General features: G+C 35.1%; 4 protein-coding genes across 5 annotated transcripts; 3 read left to right on the top strand and 1 right to left on the bottom strand.

The window, feature by feature from the left end:
- The first annotated feature begins 180 nt into the window (after positions 1–180).
- HINT1 (histidine triad nucleotide binding protein 1) lies at positions 181–781 on the top strand. Its single transcript, XM_074181024.1, has 2 exons — positions 181–342; positions 416–781. The coding sequence occupies exons 1-2, from the start codon at positions 223–225 to the stop codon at positions 683–685; spliced, it is 390 nt and encodes a 129-aa protein (XP_074037125.1). The 5' UTR covers positions 181–222; the 3' UTR covers positions 686–781.
- A 2,349-nt stretch (positions 782–3,130) lies between these two features.
- Positions 3,131–12,862, top strand: Smox (Smad on X). The gene is made up of 9 exons (XM_074181023.1): positions 3,131–3,510; positions 4,842–5,044; positions 6,676–6,805; positions 6,860–7,026; positions 7,322–7,499; positions 7,559–7,653; positions 10,827–10,937; positions 11,055–11,199; positions 11,404–12,862. Exons 1-9 carry the CDS (start codon positions 3,308–3,310, stop codon positions 11,525–11,527), a joined length of 1,356 nt encoding a protein of 451 aa, XP_074037124.1. The 5' UTR covers positions 3,131–3,307; the 3' UTR covers positions 11,528–12,862.
- An 866-nt stretch (positions 12,863–13,728) lies between these two features.
- On the bottom strand, positions 13,729–14,520 carry LOC111502917 (ribosomal protein L40). 2 transcript variants are annotated; one of them, XM_023157097.2, is made up of 2 exons: positions 14,371–14,520; positions 13,729–14,208 (listed from the first exon to the last, which is right to left on the bottom strand). In XM_023157097.2, exon 2 carries the CDS (start codon positions 14,196–14,198, stop codon positions 13,812–13,814), a length of 387 nt encoding a protein of 128 aa, XP_023012865.2. In that variant the 5' UTR covers positions 14,199–14,208; positions 14,371–14,520; the 3' UTR covers positions 13,729–13,811. The 2 variants fall into 2 exon arrangements, with proteins under 2 accessions (XP_023012865.2, XP_023012864.2); XM_023157096.2 differs by lacking the exon at positions 14,371–14,520 and adding an exon at positions 14,310–14,327.
- A 1,397-nt stretch (positions 14,521–15,917) lies between these two features.
- dUTPase (Deoxyuridine triphosphatase) lies at positions 15,918–19,199 on the top strand. The gene is made up of 3 exons (XM_023157095.2): positions 15,918–16,678; positions 18,095–18,240; positions 18,818–19,199. The coding sequence occupies exons 1-3, from the start codon at positions 16,294–16,296 to the stop codon at positions 18,872–18,874; spliced, it is 588 nt and encodes a 195-aa protein (XP_023012863.2). The 5' UTR covers positions 15,918–16,293; the 3' UTR covers positions 18,875–19,199.
- Positions 19,200–19,340: the final 141 nt, after the last annotated feature.

Here is a 19,340-nt window from a genome sequence, read left to right as displayed (position 1 = left end):
TCCCAAAAGTTAATCTCTCCTAAAACATTCATTGATAGCTGAATCATATACCAAACTTCTACTTGATCTTTTACTTCAAGAAAGTTGTCGTATCCTAAATCAAGTCAACAAAACACACCTTCTGCAATTAAATTTGTGTGATGGAAAGATTTTGACGTACTCATATTCTGTGCTTCAACTATATTGTCAATTGTCAGTTAAGTTTTTGACATTGCCATAAAAATGGCGAATGAGGTGTTTTTGGCGCAACACCATTCTCAAACTACAGCCGGTGGGGATACTATCTTTGGAAAGATATTGAAGAAAGAAATCCCTTGCAACTTTATCTACGAAGATGATTTGGTAAAGCAAATTTTCATCACGTTTTCGCTTATTCCAATTTGCTGAAAATCAACGACTTTGTTTTAATTTTTAGTGCGTTGCTTTCGACGATATCAACCCCCAGGCTCCAGTCCACTTCCTGGTGATACCTCGCAAATACATCTCGCAGTTGTCGAAAGCTGAAGACTCCGACGAGGCTCTTTTGGGGCACCTCCTGCTGGTCGCCAGAAAGATTGCCCAGAAGAGGAATCTGAAGAACGGATTCAGGATTGTGATAAACGACGGTCCAATCGGAGCCCAGTCTGTTTATCATCTCCACGTACACGTCTTGTCCGGAAGACAGATGCAGTGGCCTCCAGGATAAGGCTTAAGTTGCCGGCCACAATTCGTCAATGAAAGCTCAGTTCGCTTCTGCTTTATTACGTTCTGGTTTTCCTCGAAATAAATATTTGCTTTTGAAGTTTGTTGCAATATTTATTTTCAATTAGTCATTTCCTGCCATTACACTTAACATGAGCAAGTAATTAGATGAGCAAAAAATATCATGATTTGAGTTGAAATTGAAAACGCTACTTCATTTCTAGTGTAAAGTTACTCACAACCACATATGAGCTTTCTAGTGTGCCACAACTTCTCATTCTCTCATTCACAGTTAATGACTTAGAACTATTGCACATGGTTTAGAATGAGATTTGCGAACAGTATTGCCAAATATAAGTAATAAGAATGTTATCGGTATGTCGATGTTATCACATTAAAAACACATGTTGAATAAATAAGTCGGAATTCTAGATAATCTCATTCACATGATTGATGATCAATTTATTTTGCACTACTACTAAGTTTTTTATTTGTTACGACCGGTTTCAGTTTATTAAACCATTCTCAAGGAGGGTTACAAGTAAGGCAGCAAGCGCGTGTTATTAAAAATACTTTTTTCAAATGATGAAATACGTATAAAGTGAGTTCCAATCATATCTACCCGCGAATAGATCAAGCAATAATGTCGATATATCATATATTAAGGAAGTTACGTACAGCGCCATCTGTCCGCGAATAGATCAAGCAATAATGCCGATAATTCTGTAAAATATATGAAATTCTGTCATTGTATATGAAATGAAAAGGAGAGTTACAAACAAACATACATACAGCGAAGCTAATATAAAGCGTGTAATAAAAACTTATTAGAAATCAGACAAAAGTTATTTCCTTTATCCTATATTAAATACAAGTATTACTACAGGAAAATATGTAAAATAACAATATTATTCAAGAAAAATTCATTTGTATGAAAACAGGTAGTATATATGGGAACTCAAAAATTGATTTCTCGCTCAAAATTCAGTACTTGTGACTCAAAAGTATGTATTTTGAAGTCTCTTGCGTTGATAAAAACCTAATGCCCATGAAAGACTTACCCAAAAAGCCAAATTTCTCGCTTATCAAAAATAGTTTGTTCATAAAAATCTCATGGAATATTCCACAAAAACATCTTCATTGATGTACTTGAACAAGTCGGTCGGTAGCCGGTCGTTTCGACGTGGGTGCTTTGTTCACTCACTCAAATCGACTATTTTCAACCTATCGTCCAACCCGTGTTAGGAATCACACGTTAAAAGGTAAGACCTAGTCCTTAGCTCGCACAAGATTCGACTTCTGAGGGTTGTCGTTCGTAGAGGTGCAACAGTTGATTAACGGAAAAACAGAGATCTGTGTAACATATATTTTAACTGTGCGAAAAAAAAATTCCGTATATTCAAGTCAAAAAAGTCAAACTTACTCTGAAATTTTTATCAACAAACTTTTTTGATAACTGACAAATTTGTTTTTCTTTGAGTGATACAGACTTGAATATACAATATTTCATTATTATACGTGAATAATTGAAAGTACTTTTCTAAGTAGAAATAACTTTCACACATTGGTTCTCATTGAGGATAGACCTTATTACTGTAGATATTTCATCGGCTTTTATTTTAATTCTTATTGTTATGATCAACACATTTTTCATTTCATTCAGTGGTATATTTGAAATATTTAGTAATTTTGTCCATAATTTTGTAAAGAAAATCGCGATTTCCTGTTTTCATTTGTTAATATTCATCTCTCATTAAACTCAACTTTCTAAGCATTGTTTGTCCTCGGACGATCTTCTATGCCAGCATTTCTTGTATAATATCTCCCTTTGAAATGAAATATTCTGTTATTTAAACTTCAATTCAACTTACTATGTATAAATTCTTCAAATGATCGTTCATTATATTCTTTGCCAGAAACTTCTACTTTAACATGTTATATGCATATTCCCCTGTTTATATGAACCATACAAGATAGAGGACGACTGGACGGCTTCAAAATGTCATCTCAAAACTTAATTTTTTGAAACCGGATACCACAAAAGAGTTGATATAGCCAGGCAGCATTGATTCCCTGCAGAGCTAGCTTTTCAATTCATTCGTAATTTATGAGTCCATCAACCTTTTAAGTTAGACGTAGTGCACAGAAACATTTTATAGATTGTTTGTCAATATTTTAGATTTCTAATTATATGGAGGAAAACGGTTTGAATGGTAATTTGGACATGAAGTAGGATTTATAGACAATTCGGTTACATTTCAGACATTTCATTTTAAATTATAGATATCCTTCAGAAAATTCAATTGCCTACGTCTTTGGTGGAACTTTGAGATCCCTGAAAAAACCACGCATGCGTTAAAAGAAATGCCACAGTAGCTACAGTTCAAATGAGCGGCAAGAGACGAAAGATACGAACTGCCTTTCGAAAATGGAAGACAGATTTCCTCGGGACGTTGCAGATTGCGTCAAGTCATTACCAAACTGGCAAATGAATGAATGCACATCTGTCAAAAAACAAAAATGGCAGTTGATGAGCAATAATACAAAAATTTTCACAGTTTTAAAACAACACCAGCTCGTTATTCCTCGATTAATAAGTCACTTTCGATTTTAATGACGTTTTGTGATGAACGGGATGCTACCGTCATTCACCCCACCAGTGGTTAAACGCCTCCTGGGCTGGAAAAAAGGTACAGACGCTGACGATAAATGGTCGGAGAAGGCAGTGAAAAGTTTGGTGAAAAAATTGAAAAAATCTGGAGCGCTAGAAGAACTCGAACGCGCAATTTCCTCGCAAAATCACAACAGCAAGTGTGTTACGATTCCTAGGTGAGCTTCGCTTCTGTTATCTTTCTGCGTGGTTTTATCAAAGTTTAAGGTCATATTATGGATCTGCATTCCCCTCACCTCACTCCGTCTGGCTTGTGACCTACCCTAAATGTCTGCAAAATGTCCTGGCCTTCCATTATATGGAGTTGCTGTCTTTTGTTATTTGGGATTCTGAGTCGAATATCTGAGGATTTCTTTGTACTCATGATGTGATGTCATGGATTGGTGGATCCTGATCCTGAATACAACAATAAATGTGTCATGTACAGGGTGTCAAGTTCTATTGTTCAGGATTTTATTCATGGGAAATTTCAATAATGATTTACTTTATTAACAGATTTTTGAAATGAAAAGAAATTTTTAGTAGTAAAATCAATGAAAATTGATAATTGTCCTCTTACATTCAACTTTTACAGAAAATGTGGGGAGGAAAAAAAATTGAGGAAAAATTGACTAAAAATAGGAGTTAGATATTTACTTTCCTATCATTTCTTCCTATAGTCATAGAAGTCATTTCAGTGTCAAATATCAAGATACATATTTTGAAAACAAATATCCAGAAAATTAGTTCACTAAACTATATTAAAATTTTGAAACCACTACCTAGTTATGATATTCTCCACAAGTTTTTATACTATGCTGAACTGTTATAGGAAATATGGTGATGCCACACTATATTGTACAAAAAACTTCAAATAAATAGCTAAGTTTCATGCTCAAGGATTGAGATGAGGTTTTTATTGTCTGGTGATGTGGTAGACAAGAAAAGAAATCGAGCAAAAATGGAATTTTTGAAATTATATACAGGGTGTCTGGAAAGTTGAAGATTCAGTTTTTTTTTGCAAGATTAAAGAAAATTGTGTCAAATAACGTCTTCTAAAATATGTATCAGTTTTCATTAAGATTGGATAGCAATAAGTGTGTAACTTTGATCTTGCCGGGTGCCCTTAAGTTTCAAAGAATTCATCAGTTTGCAGTGTAAAGGAAGCAAAGAATTACTTTACTTTAATGTCATAGTAATGGAGACTTTTTATGTAGATACTTCATTGGAAAATTTTTCAATGTACCTCAATTGTTATATAAAGCACTAATCATGTATCATTTAATTAGTACGAACATGCCCGAAGAAGCTATTGTATAACGTAACACGTGTTGCAGTTTTATAACCTGTTCAGTGAAAATCTCATAATGAAGTGTATCTTTGAATAAAAAATTTATGTTAGGTTAGGTCGCAAGTGAGAGGGTCTATACAATCCTACACTGCTACCCTCAACAGTTCATTAATTTAAATCTGTTGAATGTTAGTTGTTGATTTCTTGTAACAATTGTAGGGCACGTCCCAATGCTGAAATAGGCAATCTGCAACAACAACGCAAGGGTCTACCTCATGTTATTTACTGTCGCTTATGGAGATGGCCTGAGCTGCAGTCCCACCATGAGCTGAGATCTCTCGATCATTGCGAATACGCCTACACTTTGAAGAAAGATGAAGTCTGCATCAACCCTTATCACTACACCAGAATTGAAAGTCCAGGTAACATGTTTATTGAAATAGAGTAGAAGATAACGTTGTTGAGGAATTACACAGTATTGGACAATATGTCTTTGCTAACGTTTCATGGTTTTATTTATTGCTTCTTCAGAACTAAAAACAAAAACTATTCAACTAACGTGCTTGTCACGATGCACAAAGAAGAATTCACCTCAGGCATAAATTATAGTAACGTGTATGATGTTTTTGGTGCATTGTGACAATGTATTGGTCATATAATTAAAATAATAAATGACAAACCGCATATTTAATAGTCAGACTGCTGGAGTAAAGTTGACATTTATACACACCTCAGGTTTAGTTATTATCAACAATCAAAAGTGGCGCAAACTCAGTTTTTCAAAATTCTACTTCTTGTATTTCAATTGAATTTCATTTGTATTTCAATTGTATTTTGCCCCGAGGAGGAATTCAATATTCGAATGTTTGTTACCACTTTTTTGTAAAGATTGATGTGAATCATTGCTAAAATCCATCTTTTTTGATCTAATAATTGAACATTATCAAAATTGAAGTGATGACTTTCAGGTAAGCTAGTCCTATCCAACTTTAGACTCCTACAATCATATTTGTGTTCTTTTACTCTAGAGTGTAATAACTGTACAGTCTGCCCAATATATACTTCATTACAATCGAAAGATCCTAAGTTCAATTTATGTATTTGATACATTCAATTGTGAGATTTTTTTCTAAACGTCTACAAAATACAAGTATTGAATAGACCTGAAAAAACTGTTGTAGAGAGACTCTCGTATTGTGATGTGAACATGATAATCTTACAGTAAAGTACATTGAATACGTCCATCATGATTTTCATCAAGTATTGGTCAGTTCCATCACATAAGTTTGATTTGTTTTTACAGTTGAAAGGATGTTTTCAATTAATTGTAATATAAAGCAATGCCGTCCTGCTTTGTTTCTAATACTCGAGCAATTTTTTTAGGTAACTCTTCGACATAGTTCAGTTTGAAATACTCTTTCTTCATTTCTGGAAATGGAAGAAGTTTGAACAGTACTCGAATGATTTTATATGATTCAGTTGATGAGAGATTGGGGATATTGTTTTTTTTAAGAAAAAATTCATCGATATTCGAACGATTTCTTCGTGATTTTTTATGAGTCAGTGCCAATGCTCCATGCTTGAGACCTTTTGTTATTTCAGATTTTTCCTCCTGTTTAGTGATCAAGAAGGAAAAAAGTATTCAAAACTTAGGAGTCGAAGGGTTATGAGAGAAATGAGGTCGGCATAATAATGAATTGATAAACATCTTCTCAACTATGAAGGCAAATTATCGAATAAAAAATATATCAAGCTCAGTTTACAAAGTGGAATAGTTGAATTGTGATGAAGTGTATATTGGGCAGACTGTATAACTATTAGGCTGTAGAATAAAAGAGCATATATATGGTTGTAGGGATTTACTAGTGAGATACTCTGTTCAAACATCATCATTATCATAGTCATCACTTTGATTACGTTACCAAAGATTAGATTGTTTTTTTAATTGTCTAATGCCCTGCAATTCCTCAACAATGGTAGCATTTTTGTCAAATATTATTGTAAGATACATTGTAAGGGTAAGTGTACCTTTTGTTCATTTAATTTTTTACAGCGTTACCTCCAATCCTAGTACCTCGTCATTCTTTGAGCGATGAAAATAATTTATTTCCCCATTCTCTCGAGGATTTGAGCATTTCTGTGCCGGAGAATACTTCTTTTCCTCATAACACCAATCCCCTGGGGTAAGATTACCCAGTTATCGATTCATTATTTGTTATTCATTGAATATTTTTCAGTTTACATTTACAACATACGGGAAGTTACATGGATACTGTTGGAATATGCCCAAACGGTACCTCTACAAATATGGAATCGCCTCATAGCATAGCACCCCCGACAGAAACGCCTCCTCCTGGTTATATGTCGGAAGACGGGGACCCCATAGATCCTAATGACAATATGAGTAAGTAAAAAATAGTCGATGGATCTTTCCACTAATATTGGGATAACCGCATAGATGAAAATAACATGTATATGGGTCGTAATGAAGAATGTTTTTTTCAAGCCAAAACTTTTCCCAAAAATTAATGTCTTCTAAAAATATACTTCTTTCAATTTAAGTAAAGTAGATATTACAATGTATCACTCACGGTGTCATCATTGAAATATACATTACCGATTTACATTGATGGATAATTGAAATATAATACAAATTTAAGAACATAAAACTGTAAAATTATTGCTCTTTTTATTCCCAGGTATTTCGAGAATAACTCCAAGTCCCCCGGTAGATGCCCAGCCTGTCCTGTATTGCGAGCCGACATTCTGGTGTAGCATCAGCTACTACGAACTGAACACGAGGGTAGGAGAAACTTTCCATGCCAGCCAGCCTTCCATTACAGTGGACGGTTTTACTGATCCCAGTAACGCAGAAAGGTATTCGGCAGTTTTCCTTCTGCTGCTACTTTAACATTAATGTCTTTCTTTGAATACAGGTTTTGCTTGGGTTTGCTGTCAAACGTAAATCGCAATACAGTGGTTGAGCAGACTAGGAGGCACATAGGAAAGGGCGTAAGACTGTATTATATTGGTGAGTGGAGTTGTCAATCAAAGACGATAGTTGTTTATTCATTGCTGACGATATCTTGATAAATACTTTGATCAAACAAGATTAGTTTGTGGATCATAAGTAGATATATATTGCTATGCACTAAGAGTGATTTCTAGAGAACTAGGCTACTCCCATTCAAGAACAGCTTATTTTGCTTTAATAGATCCCCATATTAAATATGGAATTGCCTTCTGGGGAGTCTGTTCTAGAGATTTATTTCAAATGATTTTTGTGCTCCAAAAAAGGGCTGTCCGATATATGTGCAAAGCAGCTCCCAGGGATCCATGCAAGCCTCTTTTCATAGCTCACGGTATTTTAACAGTAGCTGCCCTGTTCATCTTGGAATCAATTTGCTTGATAAAAAAAATATTCTTGTGCATCTCCCCCTTCCTCATATAATACTTGTAGCCACAATAGTAACATAGATCTGCCTATTCCTGCGAGCTCCCTTGTTAGGGATTCAATTATATTCAACGGGACGAACTGTTTAACCACTTACCAGCCCAAATTAAAGAAATTATAGTGCTTAACAAATTCAAAAAAGCAGTTAAAATGCTACTTGTTGATAGGGCCTATTATTCAGTTCAGGAGTATCTTGACGATTCACTTGAATCTTAGCTTTTATTTCTGTCTTGTTATTTCCAGCTGAATATCTCAGTGTATTTCACATTTTTAGCTTATGTTTATTGTATTTTGTTTAAACTGTTTTATGTTTTTTTATCTAGATTTTTGTATCTTATTATTTATGACTTTGTCTACAAGATGTAGTTCTTCAGACAATAAAGTATATTTGATTGATTGATAAAAACTTCTCACAATAGTAGGAAAAGTTAGCAGATTCTATCACAATTGAATCCAGAATTACTCCTGAGAACTACATATATAACTATCCTCAACTACATTCTCTCATTGGTCTTGGATGGATGGATGGATGGATGGATGGATGGATGGATGGATGGATGGATGGATGGATGGATGGATGGATGGATGGATGGATGGATGGATGGATGGATGGATGGATGGATGGATGGATGGATGGATGGATGGATGGATGGATGGATGGATGGATGGATGGATGGATGGATGGATGGATGGATGGATGGATGGATGGATGGATGGATGGATGGATGGATGGATGGATGGATGGATGGATGGATGGATGGATGGATGGATGGATGGATGGATGGATGGATGGATGGATGGATGGATGGATGGATGGATGGATGGATGGATGGATGGATGGATGGATGGATGGATGGATGGATGGATGGATGGATGGATGGATGGATGGATGGATGGATGGATGGATGGATGGATGGATGGATGGATGGATGGATGGATGGATGGATGGATGGATGGATGGATGGATGGATGGATGGATGGATGGATGATGGATGGATGGATGGATGGATGGATGGATGGATGGATGGATGGATGGATGGATGGATGGATGGATGGATGGATGGATGGATGGATGGATGGATGGATGGATGGATGGATGGATGGATGGATGGATGGATGGATGGATGGATGGATGGATGGATGGATGGATGGATGGATGGATGGATGGATGGATGGATGGATGGATGGATGGATGGATGGATGGATGGATGGATGGATGGATGGATGGATGGATGGATGGATGGATGGATGGATGGATGGATGGATGGATGGATGGATGGATGGATGGATGGATGGATGGATGGATGGATGGATGGATGGATGGATGGATGGATGGATGGATGGATGGATGGATGGATGGATGGATGGATGGATGGATGGATGGATGGATGGATGGATGGATGGATGGATGGATGGATGGATGGATGGATGGATGGATGGATGGATGGATGGATGGATGGATGGATGGATGGATGGATGGATGGATGGATGGATGGATGGATGGATGGATGGATGGATGGATGGATGGATGGATGGATGGATGGATGGATGGATGGATGGATGGATGGATGGATGGATGGATGGATGGATGGATGGATGGATGGATGGATGGATGGATGGATGGATGGATGGATGGATGGATGGATGGATGGATGGATGGATGGATGGATGGATGGATGGATGGATGGATGGATGGATGGATGGATGGATGGATGGATGGATGGATGGATGGATGGATGGATGGATGGATGGATGGATGGATGGATGGATGGATGGATGGATGGATGGATGGATGGATGGATGGATGGATGGATGGATGGATGGATGGATGGATGGATGGATGGATGGATGGATGGATGGATGGATGGATGGATGGATGGATGGATGGATGGATGGATGGATGGATGGATGGATGGATGGATGGATGGATGGATGGATGGATGGATGGATGGATGGATGGATGGATGATGGATGGATGGATGGCGGGAGGGAGGGAGGGAGGGAGGGGGGTGGGTGGGTGGGAGGGGGAGGGAGGGGGGAGGGGGGCGGAGGTATGGATGTATGTATGTATGTATTTGTACTTTTGTATCGGGTATTGTGTGTAGCAACTTTGAAATTTTATTGAGTGAAATGGGTCTTGAACTTGTAAACGAATGAATAAATAAATAAATAAATCTAGCATTGTATGTTTATTAATTAACTTCCTTTAACTTTGTATATAGTATGCTTTTAGTAGTCCTACGGTGCACATTGTTTGAAATTAATTCTAGATATGTGATAATGTGTATATGAAGTAGGTTAACAAGATTCAAATCATTAACCGTAAAATTTAGGTTAGGTTAGGGATATTTCATTGAAGATAGGTGATCATATAATTGAAGACTGGAATACAATCATATCTAAATTCAATAATTTTTATCATTCAAGACCAAATTGATTTGGTAAACCAAATACCTTTCAAAGCAAACTTCTATTTCAAAAGTGACTTCAATTCCTTTACATTATTTCTGAATCCTTTCACAGAAAAGTAAATTACTATTATGGCATAACACCAAGAAGAGAGATTAGTGAGAAGTTTTAAATTGTGCCCTCTTATTCATATTGCATATAAAATGGACTCGTAACGAAAAATATAGATGAACAAGCACCTTGCAAATTATTGTTTTATTTCCTCCCAATTCTGTTGGGAAGAAGATGATCATTTGCTGTTACAACGTTTCAAGATAATTGGAAGTTTTTTTTTTGTACAGGTGGAGAAGTTTTTGCGGAATGTTTGAGTGACTCGAGTATTTTTGTGCAGTCTCCAAATTGCAATCAAAGATATGGTTGGCATCCTGCTACAGTTTGCAAAATACCTCCAGGTTTGTATTATTCAATAATTTGAGTAGTAACTTTCATGGTGGTGGCGAATTTCTTTAATCTTTCCAATAAAACTATGAGAGTTCCAGCAGAGCAAAGAATACCTCATTGGTTTTCAGGTTGTAACCTGAAAATATTCAACAATCAAGAATTCGCAGCTCTCCTTTCGCAATCTGTCAGCCAAGGTTTTGAGGCCGTTTACCAACTAACGAGAATGTGTACCATAAGGATGTCGTTTGTCAAAGGATGGGGAGCAGAGTACAGGTACTTATCGCAACTGATAACCGTTTCTTTCCGTCAGAAAAAATTACCGTAGTCAGATATTTTTGTTGAGAAATATTCAAACAACTTGGCAGCATGAATCGCGAAAGTAAGGGGCCTAAGAATGGACCCTTGAGGCACCCCTTGCTTATTTGTCGAAGAATTATTTTTATTCTGCGATTTTTGCAATATAATGTTACTTTTTAGGAGACAAACAGTCACTTCGACGCCATCCTGGATAGAATTACATCTTAATGGTCCTCTTCAGTGGTTGGACCGCGTCTTGACCCAAATGGGTTCGCCCAGATTACCGTGTAGCTCCATGTCGTAACTTCCTTCGGTCCCTAAAGAGTTCAATACATTGTGTATGTATCCTTTTATACGTACTAGACTTTTCGATATTACTGTCGAATTTGAGAGAATAATTTTTTTTTGTTGTTTTCATTTGTGTTTCAAGCAATATTTCTGGAAACCTTGGTACACGGCTCAAAATGTGAGAAATGGAAGTTTATTAGATACCAAATACTACATATAATATACTAGAAAAAACTTTTTTCAGGGCAGGTCTCTAAAATATTACAATAATGACAGATATAACAAAAATTTATGGTGAATATTACTGAAGTTTTTTCCAACACCAAACCGTTATTTTAACACCTCGACATGTGTTTCGATCACCAAGTGATCATCTTTAAGAGGATTGGTGTTAAGAAAAACTCCAGTAATATTCATTACTACACAAAAGGTTCCAAACTGCATCACAATGAAAAAAATTACGGTAGTGAATGAGTATTTGAACATTGAGGACTAAATATCTTTTGATTAATTTCAAATTAGTATTGTGGTTTTGTTTTATGGAGGGTTGTTTGATTTTATTTGCTTTTTTTTTTCTCCTTCTCCTGTTTCAATTCCTCCATATATCTTCATAAAGTTATTAGAATGTTGACTAGATTTGAATTTCCTGCCAAGTCAAATGTCATTTAGTTGGGACATTTGACACGAAGGTTAGCCAACAAATCAGCAAGAAATTTTAGAAAATTATGCATATATATCGAAAGACTTTGGTTTCACAGGTTGTGTATCAGGGATTTTGTTTATCTTTGAGAGATGATTTCGAGTCTTAAGGGTATAAAGTGTACAACGTTTTTTACTATAGTTACTAATAGTAAGTTGAGAGTTACAGATTTTATTTTCGAATTAGAGGTTATATGATTATTGAAATATGCAGATTGTTCTATTTCGGAAGGTTTTCTGTTGTCCTTAGTGCATAGCAGCTTTTATCACTGATGGATTTTTTTGTTGACATGTACAGGGTGTTTCACGCTGCTTTTAAATAAGAACACGTTTGCTTGCTGGACAGAAATTGCATTAACGACAACAGACTAAAAATGACGTTATCTTATACCATTGTTTTATTAGTTTTTCAAATTTTTACCTGTGTGATATGTCGTCTTGCACTTCATTGTGAATTAATGACGGTTGTTTTTCTTTATTTAAGTGCATTTTTAACATTTAGGGTTATGTATTATAATCGGTTCGCGTTGAGTTCATTATTTGTATTATATACATATTTTGATTATTGTATAAACATAGTTTTTATTGAGGCAAACTACCAAATTGAATGTATTTCACTTTCAAAAATATATAGCCGTTAATTTATTCTTGACTCGTTCAGTTTTTTTTCATCCTTTCTTCCCTTTGGTGAAAATATTGATGTAAACAAGGTATAAATCTGTTTTGTGATTTGTTGTTTTAGTTACAGCATTAGTACTCATTTCAATGAACAAAGTGGGGATTGAACCAAGGATAATAAATGTATCACGAATCGTACGCTGAAAATTAAGACCTCGTTAATCATAAGCTCGTATAGATTTTCACTTTTGGTAAAAGAGTTTTTGGCTAAGGCGAAAAGGGCTTTTATATTACAAGGTGAAGCTGAAAAACTCTGATGAATAAATTCTAATTTGTGTTGTTAATCCTACTTAAGGTATCTTGTTTTTCTTTCACAAACGGTAATACTTCAGTAACTTTCCCAGACCTTTATAAATATGATATATGTCGTTAACAACTAAACTCAGCAACTTTGTAGTGAGTGTAACATTCTCATTCTCTACAAAGATTTATGAAATTATCAAAGAACAATTCATCGAACTTCATTCTCAAAATGGCCACATTTTTCACAAGTTGATTACTATACTTTACCCGTTTAGTTTAATGTGTTTATGATGACATTTATTGAAGGTACTGGTAACTGTTATTTTGTATACCTAGATATTTGTATTTGCCTGATTTGTTTTCAGTGCGAGACATTTTTAGTAGTTTCATAAATAGTTAATGACATTTTGTTTCGGAAGACAAATAAATCAACTGATTACTTTCTCAGACTCCTGTCCCAAAGATTGAGAAAAACTAAATATCTATTTGTAAGCATGAATGTTACCAATGAAAATCTATGATTCAATGATTATCACTAACACTCACAGTATCATTATAGCAAAAGAGCTATCACATTCCAGAAATGAAACAGAAATCAATGTTTAAGAACTTCTATTGAAATCCAAGTTTACAGATGTTAAATGTCATTTCAGAAAATGCAAATTCCAACAAATCATCATCTACTTCAGCTTCTTCTTGGGGCGCAAGTTGTTGGTGTGGCCACACTTTGTCTTCCTGCAGTTCGTAGCCCTTGGGTGTAATCTGGCGTAGCACTTGCGGCAGATCATCTTGTCGCAGTTGTATTTCTGAGCAAGGATACGCAGAGAGGGCTCGATAATACCTCCCCTCAATCTGAGGACGAGATGGAGGGTGGACTCCTTCTGAATATTGTAGTCGGAAAGAGTTCGACCATCTTCGAGCTGTTTTCCAGCGAAGATCAATCTTTGCTGATCTGGGGGGATCCCTTCCTTGTCTTGGATCTTAGCCTTGACGTTTTCGATGGTGTCAGAGGGTTCGACCTCGAGGGTGATGGTCTTACCCGTGAGTGTTTTTACGAAAATTTGCATCGTGGCGTTTCTAAAAAAAACGAATTGACATAACCTCACTTTATAATTATATTAAAATTATCGGGCAGATACGTGAAAAACGATTCGACGAGTATTTAAATACGTAATTACCTTGTTTGGTTAAATTACAGTAAGAAAATTAGTGAATAATACAACGGTGAAATCTACTTACATGCAAAAAACGTGCTCACCACACTATCTTTCACAGGCTAAAGAATATTACAATGCTGCCAAAGTTGCTAGATGAAAGAAATGAAGTCATCAAAACACTAGCGCCATCGTGTCAAACTACGGAACATATATTCTAGTTCGCATTTCGAACGGTTCTACAATGGTTCAAAATAGATACACAGCTGAGTATTGTAATTTGATTCGAGAAAACTTTACCAAGACACAACTGTGCGACTATTTTTGACTGTTCCGAGGACCGTTCACATACATCATGTATATATCCTAGATTGAAGTTCAAATAAGGAAATTCATCGACAAGATGCGACATCTATCGGAAATGTTAGAACTTAGTCAAACAGTAAAATTAAAAAAGTTCGGTCAGATACAATTTACAAATTGTTGTTTTTTTTTATACTCCACGTTTGGTAAAGTATCTGATTTGTTATTGAAGCAACACACTTTTCTCGTGAACTCATAATTAGATACTTCAGATTATCTATTTACCGTATGATGTCATCAGTTATTGAACACAGTAGCGCCTGTCACTATATTGGACACTAGGAACTAATATACTTTGAAAAGAAAGACGCATGTTTTTTCAAATCCTTCAATTAATCAAGAAGAATCCATGCCGACTTGAAACGATTTTACATATAGTTTTGCAATTAGTTATCCGATTTTCATGTAGCTTGAATCGATCGCTTTGAAATAATATTCTGCAAATGGGTAACTATCGTTTCTCGAAGTTTCTCCAAGGAAAAAAAATCTATACTGAATTATATCGAAATCATGGAAATGGGAGTTACATACATACATTCCATTTCGCATGCAATTTTCCCTTAGTATGACAAAACGAGTATTCGTCCGATTCTATATTCATATATTTTATACACTGGATTTTATTTGAATTATCCAATGTTAATAATAAAGTGTATTCATAATCAAACCATATGGTTTTCAGAAATATCTAATAAATAAATGAACCCCTCTGATTTGCCTTATTCTTCAAAATATTCAAATTCAAAAATAGTTTTTCCCCAAATCACAGCGTCACATGAGATTGTCGTGTAAACATTCAGAAAAACCCAATCACAATCATAAATAATTATCGATAATATTAATAGCAAAATTACCGAAATAAGTGTCGGAAACGATTCTTTTATCCATGACTTACGTATAAAGTACTTTTTTCTAAAAATTCCGACCAATTAGATTTATTTTGTATCATAATTAAGGAATTGAAGTTAAATGTATAATTCCAAGCAACTTCGTTGAGGGTAACGTACATGTTGAAGTCAAAATATATTAAAATTGAGGCAAACGTGTGTTCCCCAATCCTATTGCACCATTCAGCTCATTTTAGTGGAAGTATGATGTGGTAATTGTCCTTCAAAGCGCTACGTTGTCTGTGCCTTGTTGTCGCCAACGACACTTCACAATCTCCACACTTCAATCGACCAATCAAGTATACAGTATAATAGGAAAATACCAGCCTGTGATTGGTTCTAAACACGTCAGATTCGTTGGTTAGTTCAGTTATCAGCCGTTTTCTGGTTCATCCGTTCAACGTTCAACTTAATTTTTTTAAATATTAAAAATACAAATATGTAAGAAAATGACTTGATTATAATTGCGGATTGAAGACTTATTATGAGTGAGACATTAATATATATTGAATAGATCATCGTCATAACTTTATTCATCGGAATATTGTTCAATTAAACTAGGTATATTTTGCTGTTTACTTTAAATTCTCATACCTAACCTAAATCGACTTTGCCAAATTTAAATCAATAATATATCGAAATCAAATATATCTTTCTGAAGGTGTAACTAAAAATTTCATGAAAGTTAAGCAAAACTTCGGTAATCAATTCAATAAGGCGCCAAAATTTTGAAATTGCCTCCAAATGTGAGCTTTTCCATGGCCAACCGAATTTTCAACCGCCAAATCTTCGAGAGATTGTCTATGCCCTTTCGCGCCAATTCAGTCGTTAAGTCAAATCAGCCGGTTCAGATTACACGTGTTTTTTCGGCTAAAGAACATAATAATAGCAAAATGCCTTCAAAAGAAAACGGCGTGGCTTTGAAACTGAGATACTCCAAAGTGGTGCCGGAGGCCTACATCCCGACCAAGGGTTCCCTGAAAGCTGCAGGCTACGACTTGAGGAGTGCCTTCGACATAACCGTTCCGGCGAGGGGCAAAGCCCTTGTGGATACCGGCTTGAAGATTGAGCTCCCAGAAGGATGTTACGGAAGGATTGCACCTAGATCGGGTTTGGCTGTGAAAAATTTTATCGACGTAGGAGGTGAGCAAAGCACACTATGATTTTATTCAAAAACGACTCAGTCATATTATATTAGAGTAAATTATATGCAAAGAGAGACACGTCATGAACCACAAGGGATACTCGTAAGTTCAATCTCCTTCCATCGTAGAGATAACCTCCATTTTCAATTCCAGACGGTATGAAGTGAACAAACACTATTTCGAAATAGGTTCCATACAGCAATCACTTGTTTTTTCTCGGTAAAAGTCTTTTGATTTTTTTTACTGCTGCTACACTGATTTCAAAAGCAAGAAAAACATTTACAATTTAAAAAGTAGGGGTTGGATGTGGCAAAATGGGTTCGATATTACTTTCATCAATCTTTGTGGTTACATTCTTCAAACAAAAATCAACTGTACTGACAATTTTTTCCTTTTACTGATATTGAATATGCTTTAAATAGTCAAAGGCGTCCATATAAAATTTTCAGAAGGGTCATTATTGTGGAAATTGAAAATTTGGTCTCGGAGGGAGTAATTAGAGACATTTTTATTCAAGTTTATGACACTTACTAAATTTGGTATTAAAATAATACTTCACGTAGGGAAATTAAACAAGAAAAAGAGTCAAGTTGATATAAATACTTCAATAAAATAGTGTTTCAGAAGTTGGTTAACTAACCTGTTTGAATTATATTACTATTCTACTCTAGTAGAATAGTAATGTGATTGTTCAATTAAAGTTTTTTTTTGTGTAGGAAACTAGTTTTTCATTGACATTTTGGGATTTCTTGATCTTCATATAAGTTGCTTCATACAATCTATATATTTTCATTCAAAGAAATGTGTATTGTTATATTTGTTGATTTTGCCAACCACTGAAATAGAGACGTGATTGCTTGGCCCTATCTTGAGCAGTATAATTAACAAAAGAATATATTGCCCTTATTTATTAGGTCAAATCAATTTTCATATACCGAGGCTGATTTCGGAGAAAGAAATTACTTTTTATGTAACATCTCAAACTAATTCACTAGTCAAGTCTCCATTCAGCTCAGTATGTAAAATTTTCAACGACAATTAAACTTCTTGTGATATAAACAATGATTATCTGAACTCTAGTTTGATTGTTTATAAGCAGAATCCAAAAAATGTGGAACTTCATATTTTATTTCATGTAAACTTATATCATCCTTCATTTTTTTTCTGGTTTAGAGTGTACACCTATAGAAAATAAAAGTATTATTATTATCATTATTCAGAGGTTCATCTTGTCGATAAATATTTTCGAGCTAAAATGACATGAATAAAAAAACTACAAAAAAAAGAAAAAATTCATTAGACTTATTATGAAAATATTTTGTGCAAGTTAGTCCTCAAAAAATTGATATAAGGCATAATAAACCTTTTTGTATATTCCATTGAATATCTTTCTATCTTTGTATCTGTATTGCAGCTGGAGTGGTCGACGAAGACTACCGAGGAGTTCTAAAAGTTGTGTTGTTCAACCATTCTGATACTGACTTTGAGGTCAGATCAGGAGATCGCATAGCCCAACTCATTTGCGAAAAGATCTACTACCCAGTTTTAGAGGAAGTACAGGTAACATCCAAATATTTATAATCAACTATTTATGTACCAAAATACTGTTACGTTTTTCCCCGTGGATTGACCAATAATTAAAACTACAGTGAACAATAATCAAACTTAATTTTATTTCACTTCAAATACAAAAAACACTTCAACTATTATTCCAATCTCTATCGCCTTACTAGATCGCTTCGCATACCGCACTGTAACTTTCACTTGACTGTCTCGATATGCTTGTGACTAACGTTTATATATCGTAATCGAATACAGTAGAAATTTCGCCGAAGTTCCATCGAAATTGGTAGAGTTATTCTTGCTGCTTCTAGAGCGGCAGCGAACATCGTACATTCGCGCGCTCTTAGCTACGTCACAATTGGTTTATGGCCACCAGTGGCGGCCGGCGTTATTTTCTTTAGGGCATGATTATTTTGATACACGAATATTGTCAAGGAATCTGTTCATTTTCAATATTGAATTTTTTATGATCTTTTGGTATTTAAGGTACATTTTTCAGTAAAATGTGGTCAAGTACTGTTACAGTTTCACTTTTCTTTAGGTTAAGTTAAACACTCACTTTTTTTTCTTCTAGGAATTGACAGCTACTGAACGTGGTGAAGGCGGATTTGGATCAACTGGTACCAATTGATTTCTTAACTGCCTTTTTTTTAATTTCCTCAATGTATTATTTTAATTAGTCAGTACCAGTTTAACTTGTTTTGTTTTTATTATAGTTCGATGTCTCGATATCAGGATGTATGTCAACTATTTCGTTGTTCCTATATTACTTTGAGAGTGTTCATATCCACCTGGGATTTTTGTTTTTTATTCTAGTTTTAATTGTAATACTTTCCTTTAAATTTCAGTTTTTGATATAGGCAGATCTGATACAATATGTGATACATGTGGGAGTTCAAAGCTAGCTTCTGAAATTACTGAAAATACTGGAAAATACATGCTTTTATTATTACAAATGTTTTGTTTTTTCTACATGCATTTATTACGTGACTGTAAATAACAATTCATGCAAATTATCTATGTCAAACAATTCACTTTAACCATTATTTGTGAACGAAAAACCAAAAACATTTAGAGTGAGAAGTACTTAGTTTTAT

This window comes from Leptinotarsa decemlineata, unplaced genomic scaffold, assembly GCF_025532065.1.
Source record: "Leptinotarsa decemlineata unplaced genomic scaffold, Ldec_3_MD MMD2_tig00026307_RagTag_RagTag, whole genome shotgun sequence".
Classification (NCBI taxonomy): Eukaryota; Metazoa; Arthropoda; class Insecta; order Coleoptera; family Chrysomelidae; genus Leptinotarsa; species Leptinotarsa decemlineata.
Note: the sequence above shows the minus strand (reverse complement) of the source record. Positions and strands in the feature narration are given on the sequence as shown.